Consider the following 21603-nt stretch of genomic DNA (forward strand, 5'->3'; position numbering starts at 1 on the left):
GAAACCTCATCCCCCACACTCGAAGATTTCATATCCCCCACGCTGGAGATGCCATGGGATTTCTTCGAAGCGTCTCTGCCATCGACATCAGCCTGAAACTTATTAACTTCGATCAAAGACCAAGATACACGATCTTTGTTAAAGCTAAAAACGAGGTTGTGATTGCTCACCGAATCGGGAATATTAAATTCGAAACTTTTACCTCCAACCTTAATCTCAATACGATTATTGACGGGTAAATGAATCTTCTTGGATTCGTGATTAGCAAGTGAATCTGCAAAGCTTTTGTCTCCCCATTTAAATAAAGTTAGTCTGACCTCGGTTCCAAGGAGTCGAAGGAAAGTCCTTGAAACCATCAATATTCGGAATGGTTTCACGATCTCTGCAAGGAGGATGATCTACAACTTTCTTCTCCAAAGCCTTGAAGGCTCAAATCCATCTCCCATTAACTTGTATGGAATTCAAGACTTTGGAAAAAGACTCGATCTCGGAAATTCCTTCAAATCGAACATAACCAAAATGTTGACCACTCGACAATCTCTTCCGTGCAAAATACACATCTTTAAGAGCACCGTAATTCTCGAAAACTCTCCGACAATCAACACGGGTCCATGAGTCCGGGAGGTTGAAAATCATAAACGAAGTTACACGATTATCATACGACTTAGTAGACGAAAAGCCATTTAATCGTGGCTTCGACATATAGATCAGACCATCGTCAGCCAGAAGCCTAGTCGAAGAAGATGTGGTAAACCAGAGACATTGGGAGTTACCGGAAGCCGTGTACTGGGTAGTTGAGTGGTTGTTTATTGTATGATCCATAATCATATCTATTTAATTTCAATTCATCCATTCATATTTATATTATGTGAATTAAGCATGTTGATGAATATCCATTGAATATCTAAGAAATATTATGATATTTTTTTAATATGGAATGAAAACAAAAACATAATATAAAAAATAAATATAACATAACATTAAAATCATTTCATCAGGACGTGCAATCATTATCGAAGATAAAACACACAAATGTTAAATTTACTATTAAACATAGATTATGATAAGTTAAATGTGTAATTTGTATGTTTATAAAGTTAGATATGCATGTTTTTATTGTCACTACTCATAGTGTTCATTATATGGTAGCAAACAATATGTATTTGTAATAATTATTGTGTATGCATATATCTATATTTATGTATTTGTATATGTATTTCAGACGTTAATTGATATATTAATAGATGAAAATTTTCATCCATATCCATATCCATTTCCATTAAGGTTTATCTATATCCGTATTTATATTCATTTAGAATATCCATATCAATTATTAATCGGATGGAACGGGTTGACAACCCGTGCATCGGGTGACAATTTAAGTCTTTTGTGTACTAAACAAAGTCACAAATTCTTATTTGTCGCTTTCCGATTGTTGGGAAAAAAAATTAATAAGATCATCAATTACTCCTTTCCGTTAACAAGGGTAACTCGTCTCAGCGTGAGTTTGATAAAATAAAACAATTAAAGATTCAATGATTCAAAATTTGAATGATTAAAAAGTTCTTTTTAATTATTGATTAAAATAATCTGTTTAATAATTTTTTTTAACGAACACTCTGAATAAAATCGCTACATAGATATAATATAATGTCCCAATCTCATAGGTGCCCCTTGAGTTAATATGGTATCGATAGCAATAGTTTTTTTTTTCCAGTTTGTGAGTTTCCGATTAATTCTCATTGACTAAAAATATGAAAAGTCAAGGCTCTAGGTGCCCTACAAGGGCTCCTATTGTGTATAAATCATCGTATTAATCTTTAAGATAAAAACAAACCGTGAAATAGTTGTATTAATTTGGTACTACCCAAGAACAAACCGTTATATAGATGCAGCCAGAATGTACTTGGTTCCTATCAATTTAAAAACTGTTACAAATTTGATGCAACGTTATTTTTACTTTCAACAGTTTGATGCATGTATTAAAGATGGTCTAACATTTGATGTGACACTAACAATTCCTAATGTGTCAGTTGACATTACACTTGCTAACACTTTCTGATATGAATAATTATAATTATAATTAACCTATTATAATTATAATTAACCTATTATAATTCTCAAACATTTGCCACGTGTCTTTTTTCTAATTAATCTGGATTTTTATGCTAATCTCTGACAAAATGACATCTGTCACTTTGTAATTGGGCTACTTAAACCTTAACCGCTTTCTCTTTTATTTGTACGCAGGTTCCATCTCTCTTCACTATCTTTACCATTTTTCCACCTGCACCCATAAAATTGCCAACAGATTTATACGCTTCAGATGGTATAAATTAAATTAGGGTTCCGCCTGTAACTTTCACCATCGCATCCACTCCATCGTTTATGTTCACATCGAAACAAATTGAGGATTTTTCACAAAATGCCGATTCTTTCGGTAATCTGTTGTCAATTCAGTTGTGTTTGAAGGTTCGATCTTTGTTAGTCTCTGCTTACTTTATCTTCATAGGTATGTATCGTGTTGATTTTCATAATGATGAACCTATCGAGATTTTGTTGTTGTTTCACATCATATGGTTGTAGGTTATTGTGGGTGTGTAAATTTATATAGAATTTTCGGGTCAGTTTGGTTGTTTTTTATATAGAATGTTGCCATTTAAGAGATGCACACAAGATGTTTGATGAATTACCTGTAACAGATGGGATTCACCTAAGTAAGTTATTCATCTTAGCATAAACTTTTAGTCATAAATATGTAATTTTGTTTGTTATATGTCAATTTAACAAACATATGTTTGATATATCCCTGCTTCTATAACTATTTTGTCCTTGCTTTAATCTCATTATCATGTTTGAAGTTGCATATTCTACAGATTATGAGATTGAAAAATTAAAAGAAAATTTGAGCAAATAGGATATATTTCTAAAATTGTTATGTGTCTTATAGATAATAGTACAAGACTGCAAGTCCTGCAAAACATGCTAAGAGAGAAGGTCATTATCTGATTTCACTTTATCAGCTGTTATTAAATTATGTCGTGTGACTGTGGTTGATTATTGTTTGTTAATAATAAATCTGAGGCCCTTTGTAACACTAATTTATAGATATTTGCTATTGTTGCAGGTCAACATCGACTACAAAATTACTCATTTCTTTAATTGTGTCAGTCGTATTCATCATTAGAAGCCCAACCAGACGGTTGGCTTTCAGAAACAAGGTATTGTCGTAAACAACATAAGCATGTTTTTTTCATAACTGTACCAGTTTACTATATGAGCATATGATAATTTTTTTAAACCGTGTTTTATTAATAACGTCATAAACTGAATCAGCTGTTTAAGTTTAAGTAATCTCTAACTATGCCTTCATTTATGTTGATTCAGTTGTTTAATATGAGATGAATCATATATGTTACTTCATTTTTGGAAAGCCCTGTTAGTTCAGACTTACAGTTGTTTGAAACAGTTTCTTTCGATGCAAAGTTTTCCTTCGGTTGATTTTTCATATAACATACTTTCGGGTTTGGTACGGGTCAGTTTAGTTACTATATATAAACTCTTAGAATGGTATGGGTCACTTTAGGACTGTGTAAAGATGGGGCTGCTAATGATACTCATAAACCACATACTATAGAACATGTAATGATGTATAAATTAAACCGTGATTTTGGCAAATGCTCTTTATGCTCATAGTCCATTTTGACCCATTTGTATTATTTCTGGAAAGAAGAAGCTTTCAACATGTTTAGAATTTCATTTTAGAGTTATGAAGTGATTTTGGGTCAATCGGGTCTCAGGTACATTGGATAAGAATTTGGGTCGTTAACTAAATTTGGTGTCATTTTGGGTAAAAGTTTTAAAATGACTCTCGGGCCTACTTTGCGGATCCATACGTCGAAGATGGTTAAGTTCTAATGATAGTTATGTTTGTTCTAATGAAACTGATATTGATGGTCATATTGTGAATTCTGTTATGCCTGTTGTATCCTTAAGACCAGCAAACACTACGAGCATTTTGCAAAGTAGTAATCACTCGAAGACTTTTGTTCCGTAAACTTTGTTCTCATGTAAATGACTCGAATTCTGCTATGGCTGTTGTTACTGATTTTCAGTTGTGTAAATGTAAATGCTTTACTCCTTACGCCAGAATAATATATTCTTGCACCTCAAGATGTTAAGAAATCCTTACTACCAGCTTTTCCTCATTACTAGCTTTAATCAGCATAGAACATTATTTGTTGTAATTGACTCTTGATACGCACTTAATTACTTCAGGTATTGCTTCAAAGCCAACTTTGCAGACGATACAGATGATGTCGAATTCACGTTCTTTGAAACTGCCGGAACAGCCATCATCGAACAACCCTGCAAAAATCTAATATCAAAAATTTGTGCCAAGCACCAATATACTTATTACACAATTTATACGAGTCTCCTTAGTACTACGAATTTATGATACCCTTTTATGTCCTTATGTGTAAGTGAAGAGGTATTAATTTCATTTTTTATCTTCCGATTCTTATGTTACTACTCATTTTTGTTTGTTACTTTAAGTTCAGTTCTCATTTTAATTTGGCAAAAAACTAATGTTTCTTTGTAGGGGATTGAAGTTGACCCTTAGGAGTCATTAGTTTTGGTAACTTTTGGTAAGACATATTTCCGCCATAAGTTGTTAATAATGGCCTGTTGATGGTGAAGGATTGTGTGGAAAATCATTGATCGTTAAGTTACATTGGTATGTTAGTTTAATAGGGAAGGGGTGATTCATTTGTTTCCATCTAATCTAATGAGATTCAAAATAGGAAATATTAAAATATGGAGTATGATAGAAGATGGGTACTTATTTCATATCTCTATAAACTTCACCTTTGTCTTTATAATTTCTTTGTGTTTTATATCCTTTTTAAATCATAGTTTGTTGTGGTGTGATGCATCTTCATCTAAAGAAGATGATTATGGCAATGGTTGTTAGAGCAATGTAATCTTACAAGTAAAAGATATAGCAGTTGAGTTGTTTAAAAAAATGAGGACAATTTCATAATCCAGCTAAGTATCTATATTTGATTACTTGATTATACAAATGGTCATGAGATTACTTATGTGGCCCGGTTATTTTAGGTCATGTTCATAGTCATTGTTTTATTGACGGAGTGATTTGTTAACGCAATGTTTTTGTTATGCTTTTAACATCTCTATTTTTAATCCCAGTAAAAATGTGTAGTGAGTTGACTATGTTTTGTTATATGTTTGCAAATTTAACATATTCCTCATATTTTGTTAGGTGGATGATTATAAATTAATATTGTGTGTATTTGAAATTAACATGTTCGATGAAATGTCGCTCGATATTTGAAATAGGTATGAATAATTTGTTTCAATTTATTAATTTTCGCATATGCTGCTAACTGTTTTGTCTTCTTGAATTTCTTAGGTTGCAACTTTCAACAAGCACTAGGTAATTTAGATTCCAGGTTATAATGATAGTTTTTTGTTGAATTATAAACAATCTTTTAGCAGTTAGTTACTTTAGAATGATAGTTATGTTTTGAATTATTTTTTATTATCAAGTGGAATATTTTTATCCTTATCAATTAAATGCTTTGATGTTATATGTGTTAAATTATTTATGTTTTTGATTCTTGACATTGTTGGATTATGTTTGAAACCTATTGTCAGAATCATGCCTTTAAAGACTAGGTGGCTTTATGGGTAATGGGTCAAGTACAAATCAAACTTTCTGTTGATCAACGTCTTATAATTAAACAGCTTTAACCAGAATTATGAAATCAGCAACATTTTTTGGTCCATTCAAGTACTGCATATTTCACTTTGACTATGGCGTTATAGAATTCGTGTGTTGTTACAACTACAAAATCAGTTTGGCTTACAGAATTCGTGTCCATTTAAGTACTAACTACAAAATCAGTTTGGCACTTTAGTGTTGTTACACAATTCGTGTCCATTCAAGTACTGCATATTGTTGACATTGTGTTACAGAAATTGTGTGCCAAAGTGATTCAATCACACAGTGTAATAAGCCAAATCAGTTTGGCACTTTTTGTTTACGAATGATATAATACAACATATACACAAACAAGCAATTATGTAAGTCAAGCATATATTTATCTTAAACAGACGAGAAATACCCCTCACGTGGACTTCACGTGAGGATACTTAACGTCAGAATCTTAACAATTGTTTTATGCAATGTTATCTGTGGAATAACTTGAAAAAGCGAGGTCAACGAAGGCAAAAAAATAGATTAAAGTCATCTACAATGTTTGATACTAACTTCAAGGACCATCGGAAAATTTTTGTCTTTTGTCTACTTACAAACTTCACCTACACGCGTTTCAAGTGTAGACGTTTACATTACATTAAATATATTGTTATTTTTTATCATTAACAATGTAGATGTAGATGGTACATGCAATAGTAAACATAATGTAATTTCGTGATACCGAGTTTTAAAGCAACCGTGCAACGCACGGGTTCTTAAAGCTAGTTGTTAATATTTTATATAATTTAAAAACTTATAGCAACATACATCTAAAAACTATGGTTCAAAACAAATAGGAAAGTATACTAAACAAAAACAAAATTAACAAAAAAGCTTGTAACAGCTAACATCTAACAACCATTGTTCAAAACAACTAGGAAAGTGGATTCGTATACAAAAAAAAACCCGCCTCCTAGTCTTCCTTCTCAGCAGATACTCGTGATTCTCTGTTATCAGCAATAGATGATGATCTGGTTGCAGCCGATGGGTCCCGAGTACCAACCACCAATGGTTCTTCCTTTCCGATAGTTGCAATTAGAAATACGACAGCAATCAAAAAGATGATGATGTAGATAGTCCGCATACCAATAAGTGAACTAATGTATCCCAAAAACGAAGGTCCCAATGACTTTTCGATAACTTTTCCCTCTCTGTATTTATCGAGAAATTGTGTGATTTGTGAACCTTTATCCTCACTATGCATCTGCTCTGAGCCAATAACCTGATTACAAGTGACACAAGAAAAATTTGAGTATCTAATTTTATTATCCATACTAATTACCAATTATCATAGTTCATAATCCACAATTGAGGTGGCAACTAGAGCGGGTTTCGCAGACCCGGAGCACTATTTGTCCACAAACTTGGCTGCGTTTGGTAAATTATAATGATTAAGCGCTAAATAGTTCATAATTTAAATGTTTCAAAGATTCCGAATAATATTGGTTCTGAATGACCAAACCATATTTGAAAATCATTTTAAATGAACTATATAAATGAGGTAAAATTATCTCATTAACCTTTTAAAAGAATAAAAATTAAATATAACTGTTTGATTGATAAGTGTTCTTGATATAATTTGAGGAGGATATTATAGAAAGTTTAAGTGCTTAATGGTTAATAGTTAAGAGAGTGTATCAACTCTACATGGTTCAACACTGAATGTTGAACCATTTAGCACATATATCATTCATAGGTCAAAAACAAACGCACTGAATGGTTGAACCATTCAATTAAGAGGCAAACAAACACACCCGTAGTGTGTCAAACAATAAAGAAACCTTACTTGAGAACTATATTTAGCAGTAAAAGTATTTGCAGCTTACCGAAAAAAAGATTTCATTACCATCCCATACAACCATCTTCGGCAATGGAGTTTTCCTACCAACGTCAAAAGCTTCTGCAAAATCTTGCCATTGCTTATAACCGACATAAGCAAATACAAAATCACGGTTTGCAGATGCAGCAACCCTTAATAGCTTGATTAATTCCTTTGATTCATAGTGTGTTTCATCTTCAACAATCGTTAGCACAATTCGTCTGTTATCATCTTTCAATAGCTTCATACTTTCACCAGTAATGGGCAGGGTCAACGGCAATAAACTCTGTTGTATAAATTCTTCCAAAAACTTGTCTGCGTGTATATAAAAAGAAAAACGAAAAAAAAAAAAAAAAAAAAAAAAAAAAAAAAAAAAACATCATACTACAAAGAATTCTAGATTATTGTACTAACTAGTTATTGAACCCTCGCTTCGCGCCGGGTGTTCGATTTTTAATGTATTTTATTGCGTTTAGTAAAATTATTTTGTGGCTAACGATGATGTCGTTGAAGCGCAACTCGAGTCGAACTAAAAGGTATAACCCGTGAGAGATTTAAATGTTATTTTAAATTAACAATATATGTGCATCTCCGCGTTTCGCTAAGGAATTGTCGACTTTTAAAAATTTAACGCAAAATCAACGTGTATGAAAAGTACCACAAATATTTAGCGTTTTTTAAAAAGCGTTCGTTTTGCGTATACCTAGTGACATTGTGTTCCTAAAATTATTTCGAGTTTAACGATGGTGTCGGAAAAATTTAACTCGTTGCGAGCGAGAAGATATGACCCGTTGAATATTTGGGTGGAGTTTATTTAAGATTTTTTATGAAAATGGTTATTTGACACTTTACCCCCCTGTTTGGGGGGTCGATTTGAATTTTTCCAAAAAATGTGGGGGCCTTTGTTGGTAAAATGAAATTTAGTTAAATTTTTTTAAAAAAAGGTGAAAGTCGAAAATGCCCCTGGTACTATTCATAACTTTTGTCTATTAGTTAATATGTAAATTAAGGTTTTAAAGGGTCAAGATGGTTAAACCCATATGTTAGCCAAAAAGGAAAAGGGGTTTAACGGGTCAAAATTAGCCTAATGTGTGTTTAAATGCATATAACAATAACTACTAGAACCTTTTATATAAGCAGATAAATATTATTGTAGTAATTAAGGTTTTGTAAATGTATACTACTCCATAGTATTTGGCTTTTGTTTGGTTACGCATTAAAATTCGGTCATTATAGTATAGTATGGGCCCAACTTTAAACCATCTATTGGTTATTTGGTTTGAGATAAACCTTCTAAAAACTCAAATGTATGTATTGACAGACATACCTAACAGGTAACCAGTTTTATTTTGTTTATTCTATTATTTTGCTAACTTAAGAATAACCTACCACAATATCATATTATGCCATGTCATCGTCATCCTCAACATCAATTTATAAAACCCGAAAGGTGAATTTAACTAACCTTCAAAAGGACCATAAAAGATGCTCTGTTCATTGAAGTTGGGATGAAGAACTAACAAAGCAGGCACCTTATCGAAATCATATAAATCCATGGTATTTTCAGAAAAATCTTTTAATACAGAAAACCATGCATTTTTCTTGAACTTAATGGCCAAATTTGATATTGCTGACTCATCCAAACCAAATCCTATGAATATAGGAAAAGACGTCCCTGCTGATTCAATAAACTCGGTAATACCAGAATCGGATTCAAGAACGGTAACATCGGGAGCTACAAATTTTTTTAGGTACCGAACTAATAAGTCGGCTTTTCTTGGACCGTGATAATCGGTTGGTACTCCATGCATGAAAATCTTTAAGGTCGGGAACCCACTGTATCATAGTAAAAACTTATGTTTCATAAAAAAAATTAAAAAAAAATCTTCTATTTTCGATACTATAACGTATAATCTAGAGCTTCGCACGTAAACAAATCCTATTGAGCAGTTGTAGTTATATTATCAACTTGCCTAGTATGTTTACATTATAGATGGAAATTTCAACCTATTTACTTATATATCGGTTGAGTAGGGGTATGTTTTATCAATTATGTGTCTAACAAGTTCTATAAAAAAATTTAGTTTATATTGTGTGAAGTGAGTTTTTTTCTCTTACAGGGGAATCAAACGGTGCAAAGAGTAAAATTTTAATACATAAATCCTTCAATATCATCATATTATTAAAATATAGAATACTAGTAAAATAACAACTTTTGTGATCATAATTGAAACCCTGAATACTTATCTATGATCTAATGATTTAGTACAAATGTTTTTCAGGTAAACCTACCCGAACCAGACCTGACTCGAACAATTCCAAAATATACCCATTTTGACACATCACACTGGTTTGACCCACTCATTTTGCCACATCAAGTTTGAATATATATGTTGTGATAACATGAGATGGAAATAAATTAAATGAATGGAACATACTCAATTTCATATTTTGAAGCAACACGCGAATACTTGTCAGCATTTATTTTTGCAATTACAACAGGCTTCTTCAACCCAGAAAGCATAGGAGCAGCTTTGTCTAACTGAAATAAACAATAACATTTTAAGTCATATCTAAGTTCACATTCAATTCAAACAATAATTTTCACGTGAATACGATAACTAAAGATTATTTTTAGTATAATGAAGCAACATCATCTGCTTTTACATACAATAAATGTAGCTCGATTGTTTGCCAAATTAATGTTTTCTTTGGCTCATTCGTGTAGAACCAAATAGCTTCAATATACTAAATTTCTTCCTTTTGAAAGACATATAAAAAATACACCGGAGTCACAGGTATAAAACATGTTAGCAAGTTATTATAATGATTGAACAAAAGAAGGAATGCTACTACCATATTTTTCAGGGTTAAGTGCCTGCGAAAGTATCAATCTTGATCCAACATCATATTGTATGTATTCAACTTTATGAGTTTCTATGTATTTCTATGGTATGTATAAAACTTTCAATATTGCTATCGTATATATAAAATGACTTCTAAATCACATAACTGGTATTTCTTTTGACCTAACAAACACATAAGATCACACATCAATACATCATTAATGCTGATGAATTTTTCCAGTTTATTATGACTTATATTTAATTATTTAATATTTAATTTAATTAAACTTAATACATAAAATAAAAATTTGTAGAATTGAATATAAGATTCCTCAAGCCTATAACTTCACCTCCAGTTGTGGATTTTCACCACTTTGTTGAAAAGTTCACAACTTTATTTTAAAATATTTCAGTTTTTCGCCTAAAAATAACAATAGGGTTTTAGGTGAATTAACATACCTTGACCACAATAAGTAACAAGTTTGTTCCTTTTTTGTATAATTGATACAAAACTAATCACTAAAGCCTATTTTTCAAGCACAACAGGTAACAAGTTAATTCCTTTTAGGCATAAATGATTTGAAACTAATTAATTAAAATCGAAATATTGAATTAAATAAATAAATAACCTCTGGAGAAAGACGCTTGCAGTGACCACACCATGGGGCGTAGAAATCAATAAAGATGTAATCGAAAGATGAAATTGCAGAATCCAAATTGGATTCGTTAAGCTCCAACACTTTTCCATCGTAATCTGACTCCTTAAATTCATGACAAGATACAGTATATATGAATATAGATACGATACAAAGTGATAATTGTAACATCACCACTATAGACATCGGGATTTCAAGTTAGGGTTCTTTTGTTTGATTAGTTAATACTGTAATAAAGAAAAGGAATGAAATCAGATGATGCAAATTAACAAATCTGCTTCAACGATGGGAACTGTACGATAGAGATTGACGATCAAATACATTGTTTATTGTTTAGATTATGAGTAAATTACGTAAATGATCCCTCAACTCCTACTTGTTTTCAAATTTTTGCTAGAAAAGAATTTTTTTTCCTAGCAAGAAAACGGAACTTTATAACAAATCTGACTCTCGAAAAGAAAAATGGTGGTACTTTTTCATACGGAGGAGAGGTAAAACCAACCCTTTGGCAGTCTCACACCGATCGTCTCATGGTTAACATGTGAAAAGAATATCGCGTAACTCATGATTAAAGAAACACGGAGCAGGGATTGAACCCATAACCACCGCTTTATGCTACATGTTCCCAACCACGATGCTACCATTAGGCTACCATCGCAGAGTAATACACTACAATATAAGTATTTGTTTCTAAGTTTTAATTTTATGTTACTATCAACTAAATATATGTATTTTATTTAAATGTGATTTATTTCATAAGTTTTGACATTAAACTAATATGAAAAATTACAATTAATGTTCGCTTAGTATATAGTCCATCATATCATATAACTACAAATAAATCACTAGCACATTCATTAAAGTAACTAAAAAATAATGTGACATGTTCTTCTATAATTCAAAGTAAAGTTCCCCGCTCGATACAGTCGCTCGTTCTGGCCATTGACTTCCTCGCTGGTGGTCGTGAGTTTCATCATTTTGTCTCTGTTACTTTCCTTTTTTCTTCCCTATTTTCGATTTGGCTTTTGTGCCGAGCTTTACTCCATTTTTAGACTCTCCTGACGTCTCTCAAGTGACAAATCTGATGTTCTCAACGGATTATGAGTTCGATGGTGGGTTAGTTTGAGTGATGGGTTGTTGCTTGGTTATTTTCTCGAACTTTGATTTATATCTGCCTTCATTTTCGATGTTCAACAACGTCACCGAATCTTCTATGCCACCGTAATCAATTCCTATTTCATGCTTTTTCTTAAGTTAGGAGCTTGTTGTTTGCTTCATAGTGTTTGTTTTGGGAGTGAATTTGGTGTGCTCTATCGTTTAATTGAATATTTGACTTTTCAAGAGGTGACTCTTACCAGGCGAGAGAGGGTCTTCAGAGTTTCTTGATCAGACCTCTATATTCTGGTGATGGTGATCCATCTTTGTTAATCAATAACGTTGCTGCGTTGTTTGGTTTTGTGGGTGTGGATCACACACCATTTAGTTCATGTGCTCATTTTTAAATGGCGATGTAGGTCACCGAAATATTTGCTTATATGTTAGATCTTATCAATTATCTTTCTGTTGGTTAGGCTCAAGGTTGAAAAAAGTGTTGAGACGGAGACGATTCAGTCAGGACCTTGAAAAGTCAAGTTGGTCGAGACGTGGTCGAGACGATGTTGAACGAAGTTTACTTAGATATAAAGAAATTAAATATTAAATATATTCAAACTTATGTACTTTATACTTAAATATTTTAAAAATAAATGTTTTTCAACTAAAATCATGTGGTGTTAGTTTAAATGATATGTAAGTTTTATATATATAAACCATCCAGGCATAGCCTGGGTGGCCACCAGGACTTCCAATGAAGCAAGAGGTCACGGGTTCGATTCCCTTCAAGGCAAATACCTTGGGGCGAGCTCCATTTAGTGACTGATTGACTAGAGGATGCTTTGCCTGGTAGCGGTGGAGGCCTGGCTTGCCGTTTACCCGGGGTTTACCAACTAGAGGGGAGCCATTATGGCTCGTCGCTAGGGGGGTTCCTCGTAAAAAAAAAAAAGTTTTATATATATAATGTTTTCTTTAATCATAGTGTACTTAGTTATTTATCTTTAAGAGATACTATGTAAGTCAATGTTTTTTTCAGCTTATTTTTAAATAGGCTTTAGATTTTCGTTTACACTAGAACAGAGAAAAATCGAATTTTAATTAATGTTGACCGACTCTGACCCAACTTTTTATCGTTGCTTGACTTATTAAACTTTTTTATTCGAATCAGGACGAGCTAGTCACCGAGCCGCCATTTGCAATGGATGGGCTCATAGGTTGTTGGTGACGATTATACAACTAGACTTGCTGCCTTCATTCTCCTTATCTAGTGACGATTCGTTCTTAATGTCCTTATGGCGTGCTCCGCTTGTATTGCTACTCTTCCTCCTGGAAGCTACCCTTTAATGTGTCTATTCTTTTGGTGCTCTGGCTCTTCTTAATGGATGTTGCTCATGGGTCTCAAGGATGCTTTTACGACATCCATTTATTAGTTTCAACTATGTGGCGCCATTCAAGCATTATTCGATTTTACTCATCGAGCTTGTTTTTTGAAGGTTTTACTCGGGCATGTGATTGCGACTTCATGGTTGTTATAAGATATGGGTCAATCTTTGTATCAAAGATCATTGGATCTCTAAGCATACACAGGTCTAATAAACTCACTTGTAACACACGTAGATATTCTCACATATTATAATTATACTTATATTTTTTTTTAAATCACGCATGTTTGCATGAGTGGCCACCGAGTTGTCTAATGAAGCACATCACCCGGGTTCAATTTCTGGCTATGCCAAATTGTTCAAAAAGGGAGTGTGACTAGAGGGTGAGCATAATGTGTAATTCACCCGGTACCAAGTCTCGCGCTTGGGGGGCTTGATTACCCGATGTTTTATCTTCTATGGGGAAGGCAATGTGATAGCAGAGTTTATTTGCTTACTAAAAAAAATAATTATAATTTTTAATTAATTAATAGAAAAAAAATACTAATTATTACAATAATACCACAATCATCATCTAATTCAATTTATCCTCCATTGCTTATACTCCGTAATACTCAATTCCTTCTTTCCCCTGAAAACCGACTTTTCACACATACATATATCATTTGTACACTTGAAAGCACAGTATTCATTACGTAATTAGAGAGAAATTAGACATATAATCTTTATCAATTATCATCTCTCCTTCTATTATTATTTCTAGGGTTTCAAATTCAATCGCAGTTTTCAAATTTTTCAAAAAATGACAGAAGTAGAAGAAAATCAAGATCTAGTAGGTTCATATTTCATGGAGTTATGGAGAATAAAGTCCAAAAGAAGAGAAGCAACATCCTTAGATGAAAACGACGTCGTTGAAATGATGAATTTAGACAAAAAAGAAGAAGATTTACTTTTAGATTTATATTCAGATGAACCTGAATTGGAACCGAGTGAATTGGATACGTTGAAAAGTTCGAGTGGATTTGCAATTGTGTTACCAGATAAAGTATCAGTTAAGTATCCAAGAGTGAATTTACATGGTCATGATGTTGGTGTTGTTCAAGCTAATCATCCTGCACCTGTTAAACGTCTTGTTTATTACTTTGAGATCACTGTTAAAAATGCTGGTGCTAAAGGTCAAATTTCAATTGGATTTACTCCCAATGATGTCAATTTGAATCGACAACCTGGGTATGTTTTTAATTCTAATTGAATTTTTATACTAGATCATTATCATTATGTGTTATCTGCAACTGCTATTATTTGTGATGATTCTTGAATTATATATTTAGTACTTGTATCCTTTTTATAGTCTTTCTTGAATACAAGATGATGTATCTTTTACTAATGAACCAAGTTGATTAAATTTTGAATATAAAGACGATACTTGGGTATAATCTTGATATGTTATCTTTTAGGAAGATTTCAGAAATGGGCAACAAATGCTCCTAATTTATCAATTGTCTGTTCTTATATTGTTAAGTCCATAACATATGATTCTTGCTGAATAGTTATTTATACTAAAATTGATTTCTTGAATGTTTGATCATGTTTACAGGTGGGAAGCAAACACTTATGGGTATCATGGTGATGATGGGCTTCTATACCGTGGACAGGGTAGAGGAGAAGCGTTTGGCCCAACTTATACTGTCGGTGATACGGTTGGTGCGGGTATTAACTACGCTTTACAAAAGATATTTTTCACGTAAGATTTTTTATGTACTTACTTTTAGAATTAGTCTCGTCTTTATGTCATAATGTTGTAACAAATGTGTTTATTTTGTTGATGCCAGGAAAAATGGTCAAATGGTAGGATTTTTTATAGATAATACTGTTAAAGATCGCTTATATCCTACAGTTGGTGTTCACAGTTTAAATGAGGAGTAAGCTTCTGCTTCTCGATAGGTTTTGGATGTTCCTGTAGTTTTTAAAATCTTTCAGACAATTTGCCGCATTTTCAAAATCATTGATAATTTGATATCTGTATGTATGCTACTGTATTGCAGGGTGACTGTTAATTTCGGGAAAACTCAGTTCATGTTTGACCTCATTGTAAGATATGATATTTCAATATCTCATTAGGTTCTACTGTTATTCTTATGTGTCTGGTACAAATAGTACTTGTAGGGGTGTTTGCCATATAATCCGTTATATGTTGACCCACACAACGGGTGTTTACTTTTATTAAAAATAATTTTTTTTTATTGGTTAACTCTGTGTCTCAGATGTATCTTGCTCACGTATTGAACAAACTTAAAAAAAAATTAAAGATCTTTGCATTATTTTTCTAGTCTTTAACTCAATTTAGAACTTCTAGCCATTCTATAAAAACACTTTATCTTTCAGTTTTATTAAATAACACCAAAGTGAATTTTTTTCTCTATAATAGGACCAATTGTGATAGCAGGGTAACCTTGCACGCTTACCCTTATTTTTTCTTGCATTATTAGATTGTTTCTACACATGCTGTTGCTATCTAATGTGTTTACCATATTTTTAAATCGGTGACCAGACATATGAAGCAACAGAAAGGGCAAAAATACACGCATATATTGAAAAGATAATCATTCCACCGACAGCCAGTTATGGGTATGTATCTTACTACGTTTTTTCGACACTGCTAATACTTATGAGAAGTTCATTTGCACATGTGTCTCTTTTGATAAATGATAATGGCTTGGGTGTTTATAGTATCTTTTGAATCTCTTTTTCTAGCCTTTTTGTGCTCATGTTCTTAGAATTTCAATTTCTCTATGTATGTTAAGCATTTACATGCACTACTAGTTTATATTCTGGTGCTAAAAGGGCTATAACAATTTTGCTTGTATCAGAGTTGTTCGTTCTTATCTACAACATTATGGTTACACGGAAACTCTTGAAGTCTTTGACCAGGCTACCCAAGAATCTGTTCCTCCTATTACCGGTTTTCATGATAATGGCTTCAACGAGCATATGTATAAAGTAGAAGATAGAAAAAATCTTCGAAAGGTATGTCAATTAGTCAGTGTATTTAAAAAGTTGTATTATTTGTTTTAATATATTCATTTACCTTGTAAGATCTGAGGGGGAGAGGAAGATGTGCCTGTGGCCCCACTAGGTTGCTATGAGAACTCACAACGTGTCATATGTCATAAATTTTCGGATTTTAAGTTAGTAGTGTATAACAAACTAATAAGAATAAGAATGCATATCATCTATTATGTACATTTATATAGTTCAGTTTTTGGGATTAGGCATGGGTAAGCTATTGGGTGAGGGGCGATGCTGAAGTCACCGACTCGCAACATGCTCAACTAGTTAATCTAAAATAAATTATAGTCACTTGCTTTTCTATTTTCTTCTGTAATTTATAAATATTATATTAAATATTTACCTAATTTTGTGACTTGTAAGAACATGAGTCGACACTTCTCGTAAAGTTGTAAACAAGCAAGTTTATGAATCTAAACGGTTTAATACGTGCTTTCCCAACTGAAGGCAAAGTAAGAACTAAGAATAGCGGGAAAATGATCCGAAATTCAATAAGGTCCATATTCGAGTTTTATTATAAATCATACTTAGATTTAGGAAATTTCGAGCCATTTACTTGTGAATTGATCGAGTTGGACATCGTCTTTTTTCAAGTGGGTCAAAAGTAATCCAAAGTCTACTCATAATACATACCAACTCCTATCATTTTGTTAGAAGTTATTATCAATGTGATATATTGTGTCCGTAATAATATAATAAACATCTTATTTATTATTTAAAAATGGACTGGTCAAAAAGCGATTGAGGATCAACCTAACAGGGCCTAGCAAGTAGCAACCTTTCAACTGGCCCCACCTTGCCACCTCTATTCATATATCATATACTACCTTCAGTTGTTTTTTGAATTTGCAAGGCATAACTCATACATATTGTGTTCTTTTTTGTCTTTGAAGCTAATAAAAGATGGTCAAATTAACGATGCATTTGGTATTCTGCGCAAGTTGTATCCACATATTGTTCAGGTGAACAGCCTTTAATGCAATTAATACATTTGTTACTCTGTAGTTCATATATATGTACCAAAAAACTGAATTCAAGCAGCGGCTTAAATACCCTTTCGTAGTTCCGTGTGGAGTAAACATGACATTGTTTCAACCTTTTCGTTAAGATTATGTAACATTCTGACTCTTAAAAGATGTACCATTGTTCTTGTTTATTTTGGGGCTCACATGTATTAGGCTGCAAATTGGATATACTATTATTTTTATTTCCTTTCGGTTCTCATATTATGTTGACCCTCATGTGACTTTTTCTCTCTGCAGGATGATACGTCAGCCATTTGTGTTATGCTATACTGTCAAGAGTTTATTGAGCTAGTTCGGGTAAATGATTTATTTTGTATTTTCTATTATTTTTCTGTTTTTAAAGGGTTATGATCTACTTTAAGATTCTTAATAATTAAGAAAGGATTTGCTTGCAATACGCAGTTGTTGAATTTGTGATGGATATGATACCCAAATAACTGAATGTTATCTTTTTGTGGATGTATTGTTTGTAAATCAGGTTGGACATCTGGAGGAAGCTGTGAGATATGGGAGGACTCACTTTCAAAAGTTTAATAGCTTAAAAAAGTATGAAAATCTTGTTCAGGTAATCATCCGAATTAAACTTAACTAATGTTGTTAGTTTGTATTTATTATTAGATTAATGATCATTATGTCCTTCTCTTTGAGTCTAATATATCATACATTGTTAGTAAGATGCTCCCATGTGCAATCACCGTGCAAGCATGGTTCTTGATATTGATTCTTAGCAAGTTTTTACAATTGATTTTCTCTCATGTTTATGTTTTATGAGTATGTTCTTAAATCAACTGTGAATATAAGAATTTTAGATATCTATTCAATTATATTAGGTCATGAAACAACGGAAAGTTATAAGCTTCTGGATTATTATTATATTCATATAATATAAATATAAATAAATATAAATTCGTTGAAGATAGAAAATGTAAGAATTTTTCACCATAGAATTGATGGCCAATTATCTATTTGACTACCACTTCAATTTCCTTTTTCTTCTTAATAAAAGAAATAGTGAGATCTCAATTGAATTAACACTTTTTAATTGGCTTTCCACATTACAAGATTTTGAAGCCCTTTTTCGTCTTATTGATTTAGCATTCAAATTTTATGTAATATTTGGATGATGGGATCAACACGGCATGCAAACTTTATTAGGTTAGATATGTATTGAATGGTTGGACCATCGAATAAGGGCATATTGGTCATTAAATTTACTTTTTATGTATCTAAATGTATTAAATTAAAGAAATGGGTAAATAAGAGAGTTTTAAGATTAAAGTTGTCGGTATATACGATATTAGGGTATATAGTTGAGTAAATTTGTAATTGTGATGTTTAAATGCCGGCTATATAATATTATACAAAAATTATATTGTTTCAACAGAACCCTAATTTTCGAAAGAAAATGATTTACGAGGTTCCAATACGCTAAATACCCTAATATCATATATATCCAATTTTAATCTCAAAACTTTCTTATTTACCCATTTCCTAGTTTTTGTCAAGTAAGTTAATTTATTGGACCAAAGATATTTTACTTTTTTTAGCCTATACAAAAACCATTATCCATTTTGACCCATTATGAAGGATGATCTGATTGTGTAGGACTGTGCTGCTTTGTTGGCCTACCAAGAACCGGAGAAATCGGCAGTGGGATATTTGTTGGAGGATTCACATCGAGAAAATGTTGCAGATGCAGTAAACGCGATGATATTATCAACAAATCCAAACCTGCAAGATAAAACAAGTTGCTTGCATTCTTATCTTGAGAGGCTTCTGAAACAGCTAACTGCGTGTTTCTTAGAGAAAAGATTACTCAACGGAGATCAAGGGGAAACTTTCAATCTGAAAAGACTACTACTCTCTAAGAACACTCAACACAACTGATTCTTTTATTCTCACCGATACTGTCGATATCTCCTTATTTCTGGTATATTGCCATGAAATGTTTTCGTTGTAAAACTAAACCGAAGTACTGGCATGTACATTTTCTTATCGTTTTTACTGGTTCAAGCAATGAATTTCAGTTTGAGGTAGCATGAATCTTTTTGCAACTAAAGGTGATTTGTATTTGTATACATAAACTGCATGCTAAGGTGACTTGTATTTGGGTACATTTCGTGCATAATCAAAAATCGTACTGTAGGGGAACATAATCAAAAGAGATAAATTTAGATATTGCTAAAGTAGGAGAACGCGACAAGCTAGCTATATCTGATTATCCAGCCAAAGGTTTGAAACATTTAAATAGAACATTGCAGTGGTTGTGGCATTGGATTGGGTAAAAAATGGTTGAGCTAAAAGACATTCAAGTCGAAAAGTATACATGTATGGAGGTCGAAGCAGATCATCCATGTTCTGGAAATATTTTAGGAAGCGCTAATTTTGAACATGGAAATAAAAATAAGAATGGTAATGTGTACGGATTCGGTGAGAAAATGTAACATTAACTTCACGGTAGTTTCTTTTTTAAGTCGTTACAAATCTAAACAATAGTGTGTATGAAACACACTTTCATACTCATCTGTACTACAAAACCACAAAACCAGGGGTGTGCATGATATAGCATGAGAATAAACCGAAAATATCGAGGATCGGACCAGACCGGACCGGCACCGAACCAGGCCGAGAAGTTTGGGTAGGGTCCATGGTCCTTAATTTTCACATTTTTCGGTTCTCGGAACGGGACGGACTGAACCCGGAAAACGGAAACGGACCGGACCAAAATATGTACATTATGTAGATCTAATTTGCTCACTTTATCTTGCTCTTTTCAAATAAGTAATGAATGGATCTTGACAAAAATTTAAATAATAAACAACTCTAGTCTTGTTCGTGAATATTTTGAATAACCAATGTGTATAATATTGTTCACATATCTTTTAGCAGACTTATTGATTCGTTTAATAATTAACGGTTTACTTTTTTGGCGGAAAACAATAATATATAAAAAAGAAGTATCATAAAAAGGACAATCATTTACATATACTAAGGGGTGGATCATGTGAAATATATGATGTTAAATAAGATCATATATGAATAATACAACAACAGAATAAATGACTTTCAGTAACCCAATGATATTATGTGGCCTCCATATGCTCGTAAATGTAGAAAAAGTTTCGGGCTCCGTGAACTAAGATCCAAGGGTAACGATTCCTTAACATAAAAAATTTTAATTAACCATTTATTTTATATTATGACAATGCATATAATTCAATTTTTAAGACGTCTATTATTACATATATTTATAAACGTGTGCTATTCAATTATTATATATCATATTTGTGTACTTTTTATATATCATATGATTATGAGAAGGGACGGTTCTTTTCCCAGCACCGAAACGAATTTTCAGGAACCGAACCGAACCGTATCGATATTATATGGTCCGGTCCTCGGTCCGACTTTTTACTATATAATGGGACTCGGGACAGAACCAAACCGATTTAGTTTGGTCCGTTACCGTACTATGCACAAACAACACCGTAGTTCCTTCTTCACAACACTATAAACAACTATATTACAGTGCGATAAGAGCTTGAAACTTGTATACATTAAATAGAAAATGTAATGAATACATTATAATTAAACCAAGTAAAACCCATTATCAAACACCACCAATAACTCAACTATTATATCAACTTCTTGCAGCATCTAACAAATCTAACTCTGTTTTTTATTTATCAAAAGATAACATGAGTTTACATGCATTAAAGAATACACATCAGATAAATTTTCAATTAGTTCGACGCTTATGTGATCCCTGCTCAGTTTTTTGTTTTAGTTGGCTCATTATTTAGTTTAAAAAGTTGACACCTATATTTGCACTGCATAAGTATGCAACCTACAATAAGTTGTACTCTAACAGATAGTTGGTCAGTTATTTTCCACCTTTAACTTTTACACATCTAAAAAAAGTCATCAAAACA

The 21603-nt window shown here is 32.5% G+C and overlaps 2 protein-coding genes across 2 annotated transcripts; one reads left to right on the plus strand and one right to left on the minus strand.

Moving 5' to 3' along the window:
• Positions 1-6514: 6514 nt before the first annotated feature.
• LOC139872207 (protein disulfide-isomerase 5-2-like) lies at positions 6515-11382 on the minus strand. Its single transcript, XM_071860047.1, has 5 exons — positions 11077-11382; positions 10040-10143; positions 9067-9437; positions 7609-7916; positions 6515-7004 (listed from the first exon to the last, which is right to left on the minus strand). The coding sequence occupies exons 1-5, from the start codon at positions 11287-11289 to the stop codon at positions 6696-6698; spliced, it is 1305 nt and encodes a 434-aa protein (XP_071716148.1). The 5' UTR covers positions 11290-11382; the 3' UTR covers positions 6515-6695.
• A 2804-nt stretch (positions 11383-14186) lies between these two features.
• On the plus strand, positions 14187-19772 carry LOC139872379 (ran-binding protein M homolog). The gene is made up of 10 exons (XM_071860237.1): positions 14187-14807; positions 15175-15321; positions 15410-15499; positions 15623-15668; positions 16129-16205; positions 16448-16604; positions 17540-17608; positions 17909-17968; positions 18150-18236; positions 19277-19772. The coding sequence occupies exons 1-10, from the start codon at positions 14380-14382 to the stop codon at positions 19556-19558; spliced, it is 1443 nt and encodes a 480-aa protein (XP_071716338.1). The 5' UTR covers positions 14187-14379; the 3' UTR covers positions 19559-19772.
• Positions 19773-21603: the final 1831 nt, after the last annotated feature.

Source organism: Rutidosis leptorrhynchoides, chromosome 10, assembly GCF_046630445.1.
Source record: "Rutidosis leptorrhynchoides isolate AG116_Rl617_1_P2 chromosome 10, CSIRO_AGI_Rlap_v1, whole genome shotgun sequence".
Taxonomy (NCBI): Eukaryota; Viridiplantae; Streptophyta; class Magnoliopsida; order Asterales; family Asteraceae; genus Rutidosis; species Rutidosis leptorrhynchoides.